This window comes from Notamacropus eugenii, chromosome X (genome assembly GCF_028372415.1).
Source record: "Notamacropus eugenii isolate mMacEug1 chromosome X, mMacEug1.pri_v2, whole genome shotgun sequence".
In the NCBI taxonomy this organism is placed as follows: Eukaryota; Metazoa; Chordata; class Mammalia; order Diprotodontia; family Macropodidae; genus Notamacropus; species Notamacropus eugenii.
Window position 1 is genome coordinate 93,024,316 of NC_092879.1, and position 18,544 is coordinate 93,042,859.

The 18,544-nt window shown below is 47.3% G+C and overlaps 2 protein-coding genes across 2 annotated transcripts; both read right to left on the minus strand.

Annotated features, from left to right (window-relative positions):
- Positions 1-2,147: 2,147 nt before the first annotated feature.
- On the minus strand, positions 2,148-4,193 carry LOC140515755 (thymosin beta-15A homolog). Its single transcript, XM_072626615.1, has 3 exons — positions 4,051-4,193; positions 3,031-3,135; positions 2,148-2,613 (listed from the first exon to the last, which is right to left on the minus strand). Exons 2-3 carry the CDS (start codon positions 3,128-3,130, stop codon positions 2,576-2,578), a joined length of 138 nt encoding a protein of 45 aa, XP_072482716.1. The 5' UTR covers positions 3,131-3,135; positions 4,051-4,193; the 3' UTR covers positions 2,148-2,575.
- A 5,516-nt stretch (positions 4,194-9,709) lies between these two features.
- On the minus strand, positions 9,710-15,163 carry SLC25A53 (solute carrier family 25 member 53). Its single transcript, XM_072626616.1, has 2 exons — positions 14,945-15,163; positions 9,710-11,491 (listed from the first exon to the last, which is right to left on the minus strand). Exons 1-2 carry the CDS (start codon positions 15,037-15,039, stop codon positions 10,582-10,584), a joined length of 1,005 nt encoding a protein of 334 aa, XP_072482717.1. The 5' UTR covers positions 15,040-15,163; the 3' UTR covers positions 9,710-10,581.
- Between the last annotated feature and the right edge of the window lie 3,381 nt (positions 15,164-18,544).

Sequence of the window (18,544 nt, forward strand, 5' to 3'; positions counted from 1 at the left end):
GGTGGTGGTGTTCTCAGAGATGGAGAAGAAGGAACAAAAAAGCCTCTTTGCAAAGGTATAAAATTAATCTGGTTTGCTTGTACACTGGAAGACAAAAGGGGAGCTATTCTCAGCTATGATTAACAAGTGGAACAGTTCCTGAGCTCACTTCTTTTTTCTCCACTTGTCTCGGGTATATGCAAAACTGATCCTTTTCTCACTGTGGTGGTCAAGACATCATAGGATCTTGGGAAAAGGAGAGGAGAGATCTCAGTCTTTGAGACCAGGCAGGATAGCTGGAGAGTGTAGGAAGTACTGGGACTCTATTTGGATTGGCCTCCAAAGGCACTTCAAACTCCAAGACTATGTCTCCAACTGGACTTCAATGCCCCCCACTAGGTACCTAAATTATGAAGCAATACGAAGATGTCAGGCCTTTAGCAAAGTGAAGATGGGCTAGAAATCCTAACTGACTTCACTGGTTTGGATTAGTTAACACATTGTCTCTTCCTGATATCTGACCCCTTTTCCTCCTTGGTAACTTGAGGCCACATCTCTAAATGCAGGTAATGAATGGACCAATCCATAAAGTGACTACCAAAGACATTTGCTGTATAACAGAGGCTATGGATCATCCCCCAAATCAGTTTGGCTGGTGGATCAAGAGTGAGCAAAATCAGTAGATAGATGTGCCTGTGAGATCGTGGCAAAACTGATGGGGATCCTAAAGCATTGGCTGAGCTCCATGACCCCATGTCTCTGGCTTCCTAGATCCCCAGCTTCTGAGTGATTCAGTTTGTGGGGAGGCAGGAGGGATGTTGGGGAGCAGGGGGAGGCCTGGTATGGCAAGGGATACACCCAACTAGAACGATTGACTTCACCTACTCATGGGGTAAGAAAAGGCAGCCTTGGGGCAGACACTCCTCAGATGCTCGGGGATCTTATGCTATGAGGACAAGATCTATGACTGGCTGTGTTTCCTCTTCTCCCCAGGTCACAAGCTGCTGAGCTTTGCACCTTTTGACCAAAAGAGACACGTTAGTACCCACGGCGGTCTTACTGCTGTGTCTCCTGTCTAGCCCCTGCTTAAGTTCTGAACCCAGCTAGCTGAGGACGGAAGAACCCCTGCCTGCCCTACCTCAAACACACTGGTTCCAGCCTCAGTTTCATCCAATGCCATCTGTCTTGGTTTAGTCCTGGTCCATTTGTCCACGTATTTTGCTTATAAAACACCTACCTCCCCAGTAGCTTGAACCCATGCACTGAGCCTAGTACACCTTATTTTGTCACACTAATCCTCATGTTCTGAGCATCCACTGACATGTTTGCAAAAGGCAGGCTATTTGATATGAAAATCAAGTTGGGACAGTACTGAGGTGTCATCAGTTGGCCTTTTATTAGACCTGAGTCTGCTTGGAGAGCATTAGGTAACCCCTTCATTATTTCAGAACTGGTGAGTACCCAGGCTAGGGGAAGGGGAAGCCAAGGAATGGTCACTTTGCCATAATTATATGCAAAGTACATTACTTAGTTTCTAATCTGGCAAACAAGTCAATCAAACAAGTGAGATGTAGGGAGTGGATGGTGCTGGATTTCAAATCAGGAAAACCTGGCTTCAGATCCCACCCTTAAACTTGCTAGCTACATGCTAAATCACTTCCCATTTTATGCTTCAGTTTCCTCCTCTATAAAATAAAGGGGTTGGACTCAATGACCTGCAAGCTTCCTTCTAGCTATAAATCTATGATATCATGAAAAATCAGGATGCCTAGCATCTGCTGGATACTGACCCTCTCTCCCTCAGATGGAAGTATTCCATCACCCCATTCCGCTCTGATCCTCGGTTCCACTATTCTCTGGGTTGGGGACCACCTGGGGTTCCTCTGGATTCTCGGGGGCCTTTCCATCTTCCCTGATGTTTTCCTTATCAGAGCCTGAATATTTCCTGGCCTTCCCATCCACTTTTGAAAATGAATCCTTCTCCATGTATCATCTGCTCAATGAGAATGTGAGTAGATTATCTTGATTTCTGTCAGCTCGCAGCTTACGGAGGGGGATACAAAAGCACTGAGTAAATGCTTTTGAGTTCCATTTCTTCCCCACCCCCTTGTAACGATTCCAAAATGACTCAAGTTAAAAGCAAAATGAATATAGAATGAATCACAAGATTTCCACCACAATCCATAACATTTATTTCTTATTAGATATTATATTAAGTATAGAAGAAAATTGAATAATTGTAAAGGCAAGGAAAAAACACTAATTACCCTATAAGCAAAGCACAGAAAATGGAGCGGAGCGGGGAGGGGGCGGAGGGGAGTGAAATGGGGCATAAGGCTGAGAGGTGATAAATGGTCTGCACATTCACAGGCTTTCTTTGTTAACACTTTTATCGTTGTTAACACCTTTCTGACTTCCCTTTCATGAATCATCTCCCTCTTCAGATAAGCACAGGATGGAGGATGCTTGGGTAACACTGGGTAAAGAGATGAAAGCAGCCTAAAAGACTAAAGAACTAAGCAAACAAAGACTATTAAAGGCGAAACAATAACTCTGGAAGCACTCGATTCTGTTGCTGGGAAGGGACGCCCCATCCCTAGGAAGACTTAACGCTTTCCTTCTTCTGTTCAATGGCTGAAAGGGAAACACAGAGTTAGGAAGCTTAAAAAGCGAAGGGGGTCAGATATCCCACATCGGCCAGTGGGGAGACCACAGTTTACTATGGATTTCAATTGGTGCAACCGTGTTACGTGGGACAAATTCTCCCCCTCCCCCCAAGTGTTAGTAAGCAAAGAATAGAATGGCTTGAACTCATGAAAGAATTTTTTCTATTGCTATTGACCAGAATTTCTCGTCTTTACATGATCCACTTGGGGAAGAGGATTTCAGGTTTGGCTTTTTTTTTTTAAGGGAGAAATGTGAGTTTACATAAACATGGTGTAACATATAGCAGCAAATAGAGCTCCAAGCTTTGCAATTCCAGACCCCAGAAGGATGAGAGAGTTGAGTTTCCAGGCCCCACCACCAATGTGACCTTTGTCCCCGACTTACTTTCCTTGGAAGGAAGAGTGTTCTTCTCTTCTGTGCTGGTCTTTTTCAGCTTTTTCTTGTCAAATTTTTCCACTTCAGAGAGGTCTGGTTTGTCACACATTTTGGCTAGGAGAAATGAGAAATCTTTCATTCTCACCTGGCAGAAAACAGTGGACTATTCCAAGGGAGGCAATTTCAAGGACTTCTTAAAGAAAGTAGCTAATTCTCTAAGAAAAAATGGGATGCGGAAGCAGAGGATGTGGTTGTTAGACAAAGTCTTAGTCTCATCCATGTTGGGGGCTGCCACTCACTTCGGGGCCAGCTGCTTCAGCCACGCCCACGTTGCCAAGGGCCAGTTGCCACGCCCTTACCACGCTTAGTAGGGGGCTAATTGAGAGAGGGCACCTAAAGCTCGTACCTATCGACACTCCACCCACTCACCTCCAGGGCCGAGCAGCCACATGGGGGGAGGAGGGGAGAGGGGCAATCTTGGAGGATGGTTGAGGGCGGTTCCTGAGAGGAATGACAGTAATCGCTGAGCGAGAGGGGAGGGATCAAGGAAGGAATATCTGAGAGGCATCCCTTTTCACTTCCCAAGGGCCAGGTCAAGTCCTATCCTGTCCCAGCTCATCCGCAGCACCTTCATTCGAGCAGGTGACGCTGAACCGTGTGACCTGGCCCCGACCCCGGTCCCAGTCGAGGCCTCGGAGCTAGGCCCCGGCTGCTCTTGATCTCGCTCGGCCCCCACCCCCGATCGTGTCCCGTCTAGACGTCGGTTCCCTGGCTCGCCTTCCGGATTGCGCTGGCCAAGCCTCGGCCTTCGGCCCTCGCCCGCCCGCGGTGATGATGCTAAGGAGAAGCGAACCTCGAGGAGCGATGCAGCCTGACCAGCAGCCCTCTGCCCCGCTCCGTCCCCCAGCGGTGGCCGGCTCAAGCTCGCCAAACAGCGGTGGCGTCGGCGTCGGGGCTGGACTGGGCCAGGGAGAGGGGGCGCTGTCCAGCGGAGCAGAACCGCGCCCATACTGGCCCCGCCAAACTCACCTGTTACGCTGGGTGCCTGGCGTGCTTGTCGTTAGCTGCTGCTGCTGCTGCTGCTGCTTCTGCTGCTTCTGCTGCGGCTTCTGCTGTTGTTGTTGCTGCCGTCGGAGCCTCGAGTTGCTGGAGGATCAGTAGAGCTGGAACCCGAGCTGCAGCGGGCGCGCCTTATAGCGTAGTCCCGGCTGCCCCCCTCTCCCATTAGCTGAGGCTGCGTGCCTCGTCCCCCCTCGGGTGTCTCGGAGGAACGACATGCATCACAGCCCAGGACAGAGACTGCCTCCTCCCCACCTCCACCCTGGCCCAGCCCCCCCACCCCGTCATTTGTGTCAACATCCAGGGGCCCCAGTTGTGCTAAAGGATCTTTGATACTGGCTGGTTTAAGACCAGTTCCACACCCTCCCCGTCCAGTCCCCATCTGAAAGCCCCCAACATAGGACTCGAGACTCTGAGCTGGAAGGGACCTCAGAGACCACTCCTATACAGTCCAGCCTCCTCCTTACATAGAAGAGGCACAACTGAAGTCGCCAGACACCAGATCACTTGCCCACAAAGCTCAAGTATTGTCTGCAGTTCGATTCAAACCCAAGTCCCAACTCCAAAGCCACGGGAGCGCCCTGGTCCCATGGCCCTCACCTCAAAAGCTCCTCTCCTAGTCCCCTAACATCCAGAGCTCCCAGGCACCCTACAGTCACCCATGCACAACCACAGGGTCCTACCCCAATCCAAATCTGAAGGAAGCCTCCACCCTAATACAACCTGCCAGACTGGAGACCTCCAGTGAGGAAGACAAGCCAGAGCACTCGGGGGGCACCTCAAACTGTGGGGAGATTTTTTTCTGGACATTCAGCCTAACTCTGCCTCTCTACAAGTTCCCCCCATCACTGCTTCTGGTTCTGCCCTTTGGAACCAAACCCAGTCAACCCAAGCCCTTCAGATACTTGAACACAACTCTCATGTACCACCAATCTTCCTTAGGCTAATCTCCCTGGTTCCTTCAATCATCCCCTTTGCTAGCCTGGTGTCTCTCTGATCTGGACACTGTCTTTCCCAGGGTTGAACTAAACTGCTCAAGATGTGTCCGCTGAGAACAGAGGACTGTTGACTTCCCATTCCTAGAAACCATCTCTGTCTGCTTACAAACCTAGATGGGTGTTTATGGCTAGGGCATGTGTTAAAATTTAGGGAGCACTACTGAATAGTCACAAGTAAGAGGACATACTAAGTACTCAAGACTTTTTTTTTAAAATAGGACCTGTGATTTCATCCCGGTAGGCAACTTCTGATGGGAAACACAACTTGTCTGTAACTAACAGCCTAAGACACTCTCGGGAGGACCGAAAAGTTAAAAGATTTACCAGTGGTCACAGGGTTAGCATGTATAAGAATCAGGACTTGAACCCCAATCACCAAGCCCAAAATTCTGTCCACTATCTGCAAGAATAATTATAATGAGTGGATTACAAGCTTCCAGGTGGCCCACTATATCTGCACCCCCAAATAATCTCTGGACTGTTACTGCTGAACTGTATGGAGGTGATCTCTGTTGGTCAAAATCTTGCTTCAAACCAGGTAGTACAGTAGGGAGCCTGGGAGCTATGATGCTGGAGGAGGAACTCCCCATTCACATATCACATACAACCTACACACTTGGAATTTCAATGACAACATGTCTCTCTCTAAGTTCTTAAACCAGTGTCCATGAACTTAAAATAAATTTTTTGATAACTGTATTTCAGTGTAGTTGGTTTCCTTTGTAGTACCATACTTTTTTTGCATACATTTAAAAACCTTATTTAAAAACGTTCACCATATGGCCAAAGGGGTATGAGACAAAAAAGTCTGCTCTATGCCATCTGTTTGCTTGCCAATTTGGCATTCCCAGGCAATTGAACTCCATAGAAGAAAATCTCCTATATGTATAAATATACTTACAACAGCTTTTTTTGGTAGTGGGGGTGCCCATCCACTGGGGAATGGCTGAACACATTACTATATGTAAATGTAATGGAATACTGTTGGGCCATAAAAAATGATGAAAGGGATAGTTTCAAAGGGACCTGGTAAGAGTTGTATGAACCAATGCATAGCGAAGTGGACAAGGAGAACAATTTAAACTACAAACAACGTTGTAAAAATGAACAGTTTTGAAAGACAACAACTGATCTACCATGATGAGGACACATGATGAAGCACGCTACCCACCTCCTGACAGACTGGTGATGAGCTTAAAATGCAGAATGAGACGCACGTGTTTGGACATGGACACTGTAGGAATCTGTTTTGCTTGACTAAATATTTGTTCCGAGGGCTTTCTTGGTCTTTTCAGGGGGTTGGGGAGAACATAAAATTGAATGAAAAATGAAAACCTGATCACCACGATATGAGAAGACTGTGAAATGGGACCAAGGAGTGGGGTGCTTCTTCTTCCGTGAAGAAGGGAATAGCACCTGCCAAAAAAGCATCTTGACACAATCATTAAAACTCAAGGGATGGAAGGTGGAACCCTTTCGACAACAGCGCCACCCAGTGCCTACTGTGAAGAAATTAAATTGAAAGCCAGCTTTTTTACTCCTGGGAAGGCTGCTGCTACAATCAATAAGTATTTAGTATGAGGGCCAACTAGGTACCAGGCACTGTGCTATGCACTGGGGATTTGAAAACAAAACAGTAGATTCCTAGACCGTCAGGGCTGAAAGGGAGTTTAGTGATTCCTGAAATGATGGACTGAATGAATGAGCAAATGAATGAATGAATGAATGAAAAAACTTCTATTAAGCACTTACTATGTTCCAAGCACTGTGCTTTGGAGATAGAGAAAAGCAGGACAGGCCGTGCTCTTGTGTAATTCACATTCTAATTAAGGGAAACAACATAATGGAGGGGATTGGAGCAGCAGGGCAGATGGAAAGGCCCAATGCTGCTTATGGCAAAATGGCAAAGCAGATGGTAAGCCATCTTCTTGAGTGCCACTTCCACTGATAAAACCACCTCCACTGATGATGCTAAGCTTTTGACTAAGGATTTGATGCTAAGAATTTGGCAACGAACCTTCTTTAATGATGGTGGTGGCAGGGAGTGCCTCTCTACAAGGTGATATACCCTTAGACGATGATTGGGGTGTGTGTGTATGTGTGTGTGTGTGTGTGTGTGTGTGTGTGTGTGTGTGTGTGTGTGTGTACTGGAAGTAAGATTAGTGACCTGGGCAGGGGTGGCTGTTGGGTGCAGGGTCAGGACGCTGTCTCTTCCTGGGTCTGAGGGAAGGTTGTGGTCAAAATGTGGTCAGACTCTCCTGACACATACTATCTCTTCAGAGATACTAAGAAATTTTATTGCTGGGGAGGCTGACCTCTTCCTCCATCAAGAAATGGGTCATTTTGTTGCTTCCCATTTTAACTAATCCTTTTTTATACCTCAGGGGTAGTGAAGCAGCATAGCTCAGTGACCAGAGCACTGGCCTTAGGATCAACAAGAACCAAGCTCAAATGCTGTTTCTGAAGCAGTAACTCACTCCCTAGTATTGTAAATTATAAGGTCAGTTCTAAAAGCCTGATTTTAAGGGGAGTGGTGAAAATGTGAAAAGGAACCCAAGAAACAGTCAGATGCTTTAGGTAAATGGGCTTTCAATGAAAAAGCTAAATCAAATGGTGTATCTGTAATGCCAGATGTAGAGGAGTCCTGAGGAATTATTTTCTGGGTACCCCTCTCCCCTTTAGCAGTCTGGTGAAGTCTGTGGTGGATCCTGTCACAGAAGAATATTGTTAAATGCACAAAATACAAAGGCAACCAATGACACCAAAGTACAGTTGTCAAAATATTAAAAACCAAACCAAACCATTAAGAACCACCTATTCTAGTACAACTCATCCATTTTTTAAAGAGAAGAAAACTGAGGAGGAAGTGACTTACCCAAGGTTATAGAGAAAAGCCGATTAACTTCCTGAAATTGAGCTCAGTTTTCAAGTCGACATAGATTGTTAGAGCCGGAAGGGGCCTCAGAGAGGACTTTGTCAAATCCCTCCTTTTTCAGAGGGTACCTATCAGAGCAAGAACTACAGCCAAGTCTCCCCCCTCCCACCCAGTCCCAGGTTCTTTCAGCCAGGTTGCTGATATTCAGGGCCACCCCTCCCCCCCCCCCATCCCCCCCACCCCTCCCCCCACCCCCAGGCTTTCTACAGCAGCAATCTCATGAGTAGGACTCGAAACTGAGCAGGAAGGGGGCCTTCTTAGTGTCTCCAGGGCCACCCTGATTCTAAGCCTGCCCTTCCCTTTCTGGAGCCACTAGTGGAAGGGGCCATTTCTGCAACTGCTTACCCCTGATCCTCCCTCTGGCCAGCAGTCATAATGCCCCTTGTTCCAGGGAAATCAGAATGTGCTGCCACATGGAACATAAAGGACCACTCTTGTTGGCATTGAGGAGGTCATGACTGGCAACCATGGGCCCCACCCTGCTATTTCCTCTCCTTTGATGGAATGGGAGCTAGAGTGAGGGCAAGCTCCTTCTTGCCCTCACTCTCCCCAATCTGTCATCCGTTCTGTCCCACTCCCCACCCCACCCCCACCTCAACCCTTCTTCATTACAGGAAGGAGTACAAGTGGTATAATCTGGCCTCTGATTGTTAACTCCTTCAGGGCAGGGATACAGGTCTTCAGTCCAGTTCCATGATGAGGGGGAGGGGGAGGGGGATGCTGAGCACAGGGCTCAACAAATACTTGTTGAATTAACTGAATTGAATTGAATGTCACTGTCCTCACCAAATCCGATCTAGTCAAAGTTCACTTGAGTCCCCCACAAAACAATGTCTTTGTGTCGAGTCTGCAGTATGTGCAGTGCTCCACAGATGGATGTACACAGGTATCTTACTTCCAGGGATCTTGTTAAGACTTGATGACAGAATCCTCCTATCAAACTGCCTGTGAGATGAGAGACTGCAGAAGTTGAATGTGGCGTTCTGGTGCCCGTGGTGGGCTGCTGGGTCCCTAGTGGTTCTTTTAAATATTTGGCAGACAAGGAAGGGTGCACAAAAGGGCAGAGGGACTGACTGATGGGAGAATGCAAGGCACCAACGACATTTTCTCAAGTGGTGCCTGTCATCCCTGGATTTTGGATTTGGACCTGGAACTTCAGATGTTGTCTGCTCCAAAACTGTGAAATGATTTGCTCCACGGGGAAAAAAGCAGCAGAACACTGGGAATTAGGACCCAGGGATTGTGACTCCAGACCAACAGTTTTTGGCAAATAAGATAACTTTGTCTTATTTGCATGTCCTTTTATATGACAAAATTTACAAAAAGTTTTAAAAATCTTCCCCCCCTCCCCTGACTATTTACTCATTTGCCCTCTAAGTCCCCAAGCCTTACTCTATTTCCTCTGGTGAACACTTCTTTTCAGTCTTGGTTGACCCATTGAGGTCCTATCAATTCAGGTAAGCCCAGCCTGGAAAGGCTCTGGGCTGCCTTCAGTACCCAGCCTCTACCTTAGCATGGGCATGAGGACCCTCAAGTGGCAGTGCTTCCTAGATCTTGATCAGCTTGCAGCCAGTCTGAGAAGTGATCTCGATGACTAATACCTGTTATCTCTCTACTCCACCCCCACCCCCATCCCTCATGCTTCCCATCCCCTCCCCCCTCCCCCCCCCCAAGCTTCTTCAGGTCAAGAGACTATTTTTTTTTTGTTTTCTTTGCATTCTTAGCGCTTAATTCAATGCGTGGTACCCAAAACATGCTTGTCCAATTGAGCTCATCTGTTCATTTCCTAGAGTTACCAGGGTGTTCCTGATATTGTCAAGGGTGGTCTTTTGAAACTGTGGGTCTTGCTCCCCTAGCCCCTCAGCTGGACTTGCAACAAGTAGAGAGGAAGCTCACATTCTTTCCTTCTTCCCATTAGCTTTCTGGAAAATCCTTGAGGTCTCAGGGCACAACCTTTTTTCTGGCAGCTCCTGAAAGCTGGGTGGAAGTCAAGGGCAGGGTCAGAATAAGGAAACTGAAGCAGTAGGATGGAATGGGGTGAAATGCTTCTATGACTCAAGGGATGCTGGGTAGCTTTGTTGATAGCAGAAAGCTAACATGGATGTTAATTCCATTGTTCCCTGGCATCCTCCTCTTGTGGCAATGGGCCCCGATTTTGGAAGGTTCTTCCAAGGTCCTACCAAGCTGTAAAGGCTCCAAGTAGGGGCCTGGTGATAGAGTTGCAATTTGTTGTTCAAGGACCAGTCTAGCTAAGTTGGGAGAGGCCCATTACCAGGTTGGCAGCAGTGTGATTGATTGTTTTGGCCAGAGTGAATCTGAAAGACCATCTGCCAAGTCCAGGGGAAAGCACCCATAGTGATGACTGAAGTGACATATTGAAGTTAATACCATATGATAAAATAATCTGATAATCTAATTGCTGGGAACTTCTCTCATCTCCTAACCAGATAACTGTTCTTGGTTCTCTAGGACCAGAAGAAACAAATCGACCCAGAGATGAGCTATTGGTCTGTTGTACACCCAGGCTGTAAGAACACAGTCCTAACACCCTCTGGGATGCCTCTGAGGCTACTCAGTGACTCCCTCCACCCAGGGGCCATTGTTTTCCTGCAAGAAATCATGGATGGCAGTGATCAGTCCCCAGGTCACACAGGAACGTAAAATGACCAAAGTGCCACCTCGGTAGATCAGAAGCAGCTTTCGTCCTCGATTCTCCCAAACAGCCTGAGCAGAAGCCCACAGGCCTGGTGCTTCCTGCCAACCTACCTGTGACTGCATGTTGGCAATGAGGACACTAAGTGGGTAAAGCAGTAGACATGTGAGGGTCCCGTTGACACTGCCAGACACTAGAGCTGGGACCCAGCAAGGCAAACCTTGTTCCATCAGGCCATCTCGGATGGGGTCTTTGAAAGAGAAGTAGAGAGCACTTCCCAGACTGTTTCTCAGGAGGACAGGAGAGAAGGCCCGATAGTAGCCCATGGCCAGTCGTTCCCATAAGCTGTATGAGTTGAATTCCCGTAAAATGCTGGAGGTGCTGGGGAAGCGGGCATCCTTCCGTCCATCTTGAAGCACGTTCTGTACTCGTTCAAAGGGGGTGAACACCACAGCTTCCATTGTCCCTGACAGGAACCCGGCCACCCAGTGCTGCCATAGCCTGGAGGGTCCAGTAGGAGAGAGAGCTTGGAGCAGGTTGTCATAGGTGCCAAAGAGCAGGGTCCCCTGCAGGGTCTTGACCAGAAGGGGAGGGTAGATTCCCCGGTAGAAGCGGTGAAGGCCCTCCTGGTGCAGTTGCTTGACAGCCTCTGGTACAGACACGGCATGGATCTGCTGACGGAACACAACCTTGTAGATGGGAAAGGTCACAAATGTAGACAGGAAGCTGGAAATGGCGCCAAGGGTATAGCTTCGGGAGTGCCAAAGGTTGTCTTCTGGCCTCTTTTCCCCCATGCTGGTAATAACCGGTTTGGGCTGAAAGTAACTGGCAAAGGAGGGGGGGGAAGGTCAAATTTAGCTGTTAAATGGGTTTGCTTTTTGTTGCAAATGAAGCTGCTGGACTTTAAGAAATTCTGAGTGTCTGGGATTGTTCACTTGAGAATACAAGAAACCATAAGCATTATAGGAAAAGAAAGTTAGACTTTCTATTAAGATGCCAGCTTTTAAAGAAGAATTGTGGACCTTCGTCTTTGTCTTTTGTTTTCTAATTTCAAATAAGTGGAGGAACTCATCAATATCTAAAAAAGAACTAAAGCCTGGGTGAGGAAAAAGAGGGCAGGATCTCTGCAAGATTTCATGGGCGCAATTTTTACCACAGGGAACCTTGCTCAATGAGCATCATTTTCTGAGCTGACATTTATAGCCCCTTCTCTTTCCTCCTCTTGTGACATTTTGGCCCCAGTGGCCAAAATGCATGTTACTCTTACATCCAGTCCTCAGGATACGAGGGGAAGGGGAGGAAATAAGCATTTCTAGAGTGCCCACTAGGTGCCAAGCACTTTTTGCAAAGATTGCGGGTCTGCATTCCTTCCTTCAGATTCAGGTTTTCCACTGCACCCCCTAGTGGTCGTCTGAATTGTCATGCTCTCATCTTACACACAAAAATCTTCCTTATTACATCATCCCTGTCACTGAAGACTTTAGGCCCGACCCTCAAACCATTAAGGCCCATCCACTGCTCTTCAAATGTGGCCTCTTAATTAGTGAGCTAGCTAGCTGTATCTCAGGCCTTCAGACTGGAAGGCACCAGCCATCATACAACAGCTTGATTATAATGGATGTACTGTCTCACTTATGATAAGCCTACTCTCTTATCCTCTGTAGAAATAGCTTCTTTGCATTAATGACAGCACTTAGGACTCTTAAACATCTATTTTCTTTCAATAGCTTTCAAGCAAAAACCCAACATGCTCCTGAGCCAGGCTGAAAAAGCCAGAGTGGAATCCCTGCTTATGCATCAGGGTTGAGAGCAAGATTTTATACTGATGGGCTCCCCAAAATAGTCACAGATAGAAATATATCTATATCTATATCTATCTATCTACCTATCTACCTATCTATCTACCTACCTATCTATCTACCTACCTATCTATCTATCTATCCATCTATCTATCTATCTATCTATCTATCTATCTATCTACCTACCTATCTACCTATCTATCTATCTATCTATCTATCTATCTATCTATCTATCTATCTATCTACCTACCTACCTAACTATCTATCTATCTATCTATCTATCTATCTATCTATCTATCTATCTATCTATCTATCTATCTATCTATCTATCTATCTATCTACCTGTCTGTCTGTCTGTCTGTCTGTCTGTCTGTCTGTCTGTCTACCTACCTACCTACCTATCTATCTATCTATCTATCTATCTATCTATCTATCTATCTATCTATCTATCTATCTATCTATCTATCTAGCAATAACTGGGGAGCAGGGAACTTCCAGCTGGAGCCTGAATGTCCCCAGATTCCTTCATGTGATTACAGTCCTATGCTCTAAATTTGCTTTTAAGCAGAAACAAAGGATTGGAGAACACCTCTGGTACTGAGGGAAAAGCGTTAAATTTAGAGTTAGAAGACCCAGGTTCACAATCTAGCAGTACTACTTGCAACTTGGGGAACCTTGAAAAAATCATGCAGCTTCTCTGAACCTCAGTTTCTAATATGTAAAATGCAGTTCGAAATCCACCAGCCTAAGTTCTAGTTCCATCACCGACTGAAAAAGATAAACAATACAACCTTATTCACTCTGTCTTAATCCCCCCACCCCCAAGGGGACCCTAAAGGGGAAGGCAGGAAGCCACCACATCTGCTAAAAGCTCCCAGCGGGAGGAGTCGAGAACAATAGGTCCACCAGTTTAGGGCTGGGTTTGAGCCCTCCCCCATTCCCCAAGAAAAGGCATCCTCAGCTGCTTCCCTTGGGAAATGCAGAAGTGCCACGCCCCTGCGTTTTCCAGACAAAGGCAGGAGAGCCAGTTAGCCATGACCAACTCACCTTCAATGGCAGAACCAGAGGGCAAGGCGGCCAACTCTCGATCACCCCACCTACCTCCTCATTGTGCCCCCACCCTCGATTTAGGAAGAGAAGCCAGCCAAGTGGGGCTCCGTAAAAAGTTCCCCACGAGACAAAGGGAAAAGTAGAGGCTCTTCGTATGTGGGGGCCAGAAAGCTGAGGCTACAGGCGCTGTGGCTGGGCTTTTCGCTCACCTCAAGCTAGTGAAGGTTAGAGGCGGGGGAAGAAGGAGCATAGAGAGAGGAATCTTTTCAGAAAAGCAATTCTGCTAGTTTTTAGGGTGAGGGAGATGAAGGATGGAGAAGGCTGGGTGAGAATGAAGGTAATTGGGATGAGAGAGATAATAGAAATGAGAGGGGGTGAAGATGGCGCAGTGGGGATGGAGATCGATGAGCAGATGGGGGGATGGGGATAGCTGGGTGAAGATGAAATAGCAGAGTGAAATAACAGGATGTGGTGAATGAGGTTAGGTGTGGGGAGGGGGTGACAATTGGGTTGGCGGAGATGGGGGTGGGGATAGGTGAAGGTGGAGGATGCAGGAGGTAGGCGTAGGCTGGGGGTAGGGGAGGGCGATGTGGGGGCGGAGATAGAGGAGGTGGAGTGGGGGTGGGGGTGGGGATAGGTAGAGGTGAGGGATGGTGGAGGTGGAGATTGGAGGGGAATGGCGATGTGGGGGTGGGGATGGAGGAGATAGCGATTGGCAACACAGGGTTGGAGATGGCAGGGGCGGGGATGGGGAGGGGCGGGGTGAGGATGGGGATGGAGGTGGGGGGCAGGAGATGGAAATGGCGGAGTGGGGATAGGATGTCGAGGTGAGGGGGGATGGGAATGAGGTCGGGGATGATTGGGCTGAGATAAGGATGATGGGGGTATGAGAGGAGGATGCCGAGTAGAGAGAAGAAGAATGGGGATATGTCGAGGATGGGGATGGTGGTGGGGATGAGGATAATAATGAGGATTTTGAGGGATGGAGATGGTCATTTGGGGATGATCAGGTGGGGATGGGGATAACGGAGATACAGCAGGGATGGAATGGTTGAGTGGGGATAGGGATAAAGGGTTTGAGGGAACGAAGCTGGTTGGGTGGGGATGGAGATAATGGGGACTAGGTAGGACGAGGCTGGTGGGGGGGGGCCGAAATAATGGGGACTGGGGGGATGAGGCTGTTCGGGGGGGGACGAGGCTAGGGGGGGATCGAGATAGCGGGGACTGGGGGGGGACGAGGCTGGTGCCGAGGACGAGGCTGTTCGGGTGGGGATCGAGATAGTGGGGACTGGGGGGGAGACGAGGTGGGTCGGGGGGACGAGGCTGGTCGGGGGAACGAGGATGAGGATGGTCAGGTGGGGGCCGGTGAAAGAGCCAGCGCCACAAGCCTCAAGGCTGGGGTGGGGGTGGAGGGCGCGGCTGTTCTTACCTTAACCCGAAACTGCTGCCTCTTAGGCCGCCGTCCCCGCCGCGGCCGCCCGGAGGGAGAACGGGAGCGGGAGTGCTCTCCTCCCGTCCGTCCATCCTCCAGGCGGCCACGGCGGGCCCTCCTTCCACCAGGTCTTCGACTCCGCTTCTCCCGCGTTCTGGTCCAAGTACCCTTGGCAGGGGGCGGGGGGAGACCCGAGAGCCCGCCTCCGCTCCTCTCCCCGCTCTCCCATTGGCTTCCCGGTCAGTCCGTCACGTTCTTTGTCTTGCCAAGGCAGCGCCCAGCTCTGCGGCAGGGGTGGGCGCGGCGGCCGTTGGCGGTCCCGCAGTCAATCAGTCAATCCGTCATTCAAGGACCTCAGGCCGGGAGCTCCAAAGACAAAAGGGCTGCGAGCCCTGCCCAGGGAGCTCCCCCCTGCCCTGGTACCTGGCCCTGGCCTTTGTCTCCGGGCTCCCGTCCAAGCCCCCACTGCCCCAAGCCTCACCCCTTCCCCAGGGGCACCTCCCTTCTCCCCCCACGGGAAAGCACCTACGAGAAGCAGTGCAGACCCCGGGCCCGAAGGGAGGAGACCCGTGCAGAGCCAGCTCTCAGCTCTTCTCTACCTGCTTACTCTTACTACGTGATCTTGGGCAAGATCTTTGACCTCTGTGCACCTGAGTCCCCTCGTTTCTCAAACGAGGGAGTTGGTGATGATAGCTGAAGTCCCCTGGGCTCCGAATTCACGATTCTATGCTCCTTCATCTTTTAAGATCAAGGCAGTTCATACAGGTCTCTAGACTCTTCTCTCATTTCAGTGACTTTAAGCTAGTTGCATCTCTAAATTCTTTTCCTCCCCATTCCTGGCCATAATCCTTGGAGGACTCCAGTATTCATAATAGCAACCCCTCTAAAAAACCCGACCTCAACACCATGTTGGCAAACCACTTATGTAAGGCATTAAGGTTTACAAATCACTTTACGTACATTGCTCATTTGATCTGGTTCAGACCAGCTTAAACCTGGCCAAAACCAGTTTTAGCCAGTTTGAACCAGTTTAAACTGGTCTGAACTGGTTGTGTTTTTTTTTTTTTTTTGCTGTCTAACCAGTCTGTGTTGGTTTTAACTGGTCAACTAGTTTTAAGTGTTCTGAGCTGGGTTTAGCCTGCTTTAACTGGTTTGACTCTGTTTAAATGTTTTGAACTGGTTATTAATTGATTTGAGCTGGTATGTTTGCCTAAGAATATCTGAATTTGGACCAGGATAACGTAACAGCTCACATTTCTGTAGGTTTGTAAAGTTTTTCAAGCCCTTTCCTCATCCCAACCCTGTGAGGTAGAAATACAGCTTGATTTTCTGCCATTGGACCACTGAGGAACTTGAGGAGGCTCAGCTCTCCTAACTCCAATCCCAACTGGTTCTACCGATTTGGGGCCCCTCATTGACATTCCTGGTCTTGCACTGAGAGTAGCAAGTAGACAATGAGAGGCAAACTCATATAGACAGTGGAATTGTAAACTGAAAAAGAAAGTCAGGGATGAGGTCATCAGGGTTTAAAATCAGAGCATTTAAAAGTCACTGCAGATATTAGAGATTATTTAGGCCATCTCTCTCACTTTATAAAACAGAACTGTTTATAGAAGGAGGTTAAAGGACAAAAAAAAATGAAATGACTTCTCCAAGGTCACTCCACTGGCTAAGGGTCCCATGATAAGTCAGGTCTCATGAGTTGGAGATCAAGATTATTTCCTACTCTACCAAATTGTTGGGGCCATTTGACAACAGCAAGAATTAAGCCCAGCCCAAAGCTATGGAAAGCTTGAGCCTATTGGCTGAGTATCAGTGGAAGGTAAGGGAGTTGGGTAGAGAAGTTGGAGGAAACAAAACAACCATGGTCAGAACCCCAGGGTTACAACACTCATGTATCAATGGATCAGTGATCCCATTGAAGAGGGTAGACTCCCTAGTGAAGTTCAGATCTCAAGCCATCCATGTGTAAGCATACTTTGAGATTCTTGTCCACACTCTCCTATAAATTCACAATAGACAGTCCATCCAACACACTGAGGACCTTTCTCAGGCCCTCTTCACATTGCAAGAAAAGCAATGGAACACAGAACTGTCCTTTTCTTTTTCTTTTTCCCTCTCATGAAATGACTGGCCAGTCTTTTTTCTGCAGATATATAAATATGTATATCATCACATATATCATCAGAGAAATCTCTGATGTCATCTTTACTTCTCCTGAATTTATTTATTTATTTATAACTTTTTTAAAACAATTTTCAACATTCATTTCCACGACATTTTGCGTTCCAAATTTTTCCCCCATCTATCTCCTCCCCCACCCCAAAACACTGTGTATTCTGATTACCCCTTCCCCCAATCTGCTCTCCCTTCTATCATACCCCTTCCTTTCCTTATCCCCATCTTCTCTCTTTCCTTGTAGGACAAGATAGATTTCTATACCCCATTACCTATATTTCTTATTTCCTAGTTTTATGCAAAAACAATTCTCAACATTCATTCCTTAAACTTTGAGTTCCAACTTCTCTCCCTTCCTCCCTCCCCAGCCATCCCCACTGAGAAGGCAAGCAATTCAATATAGGCTAAATATGTATAGTTTTGCTAAATACTTCCATAATAGTCATGTTGTGAAAGACTAATTATAATTCCCTTCATCCTATCCTGCCCCCTATTTATTCTATTCTCTCTTTAGACCTTGTCCCTCCCCTAAAGTGATTACTTCTTATTACTCCCTCCTCTCATTTGCCCTCCCTTCTATCATCCCCCACCCCACTTATCTCCTTCTCCCCTGTTTTCCTGTAGTGTAAGATAGATTTTCATACCAAATTGAGTGTGCCTGTTATTCCCTCCTTAAGCCAAATGTGATGAGAGTAAGCTTCAGTTTTTCCCTCTCAACTCTCCCATTTCCTGCTCCATTAAGAAAGCTTTTTCTTGCCTCTTTTATGAGAGATAATTTGCCCCATTCCATTTCTCCCTTTCTCCTCCTGATATATTCCACTCTCAACCCTTACTTTTGTTTTTTTAGATATCATCCCTTCCTATTCAACTCACCCTGTATCCTCTGTCTATATATATATATCTGTGTGTGTGTGTGTGTGTGTGTGTGTGTGTAATCCAACTACCCAAATACTGAGAAAAGTTTCAAGAGTTAAAAATATTATCTTTTCATATAGGAATGTAAACAGTTCAACTTTAGTAAGTCCCTTGTGATTTCTCTTTCCTGTTTACCTTTTCATGCTTCCCTTGATTCTTGTGATTGAAAGTCAAATTTTCTATTCAGCTCTGGTCTTTTCATCAGGAATGCTTGAAAGTCCTCTATTTCATTGAATGACCATTTTTTCCCCTGAAGTATTACGATCCCTTAATGTAGAAGCTGATAGATTTTGTGTTATCCTGATTGTATTTCCACAGTACTCAAATTGTTTCTTTCTGGCTGCTTGCAATATTTTCTCCTTGACCTGGAAACTCTGGAATTTGGCTACAATATTCCCAGGCGTTTTTCTTTTTGGATCTCTTTCAGGTGGTGACCAGTGGATTCTTTTAATATTTATTTTACTCTCTGGTTCTAGAATATCAGGGCAGTTTTCCTTGATAATT

Coding starts and splice junctions, on each gene's coding strand:
- LOC140515755 (XM_072626615.1), bottom strand. CDS start 3,130: ATGTGTGACAAACCAGACCTCTCTGAAGTGGAAAAATTTGACAAGAAA. Junction 2,614..3,030: donor CACTCTTCCTTCCAAGGAAA/GTAAGTCGGGGA, acceptor TTTCCCTTTCAG/CCATTGAACAGAAGAAGGAA.
- SLC25A53 (XM_072626616.1), bottom strand. CDS start 15,039: ATGGACGGACGGGAGGAGAGCACTCCCGCTCCCGTTCTCCCTCCGGGC. Junction 11,492..14,944: donor GGCAGCAGTTTCGGGTTAAG/GTAAGAACAGCC, acceptor CTCCTTTGCCAG/TTACTTTCAGCCCAAACCGG.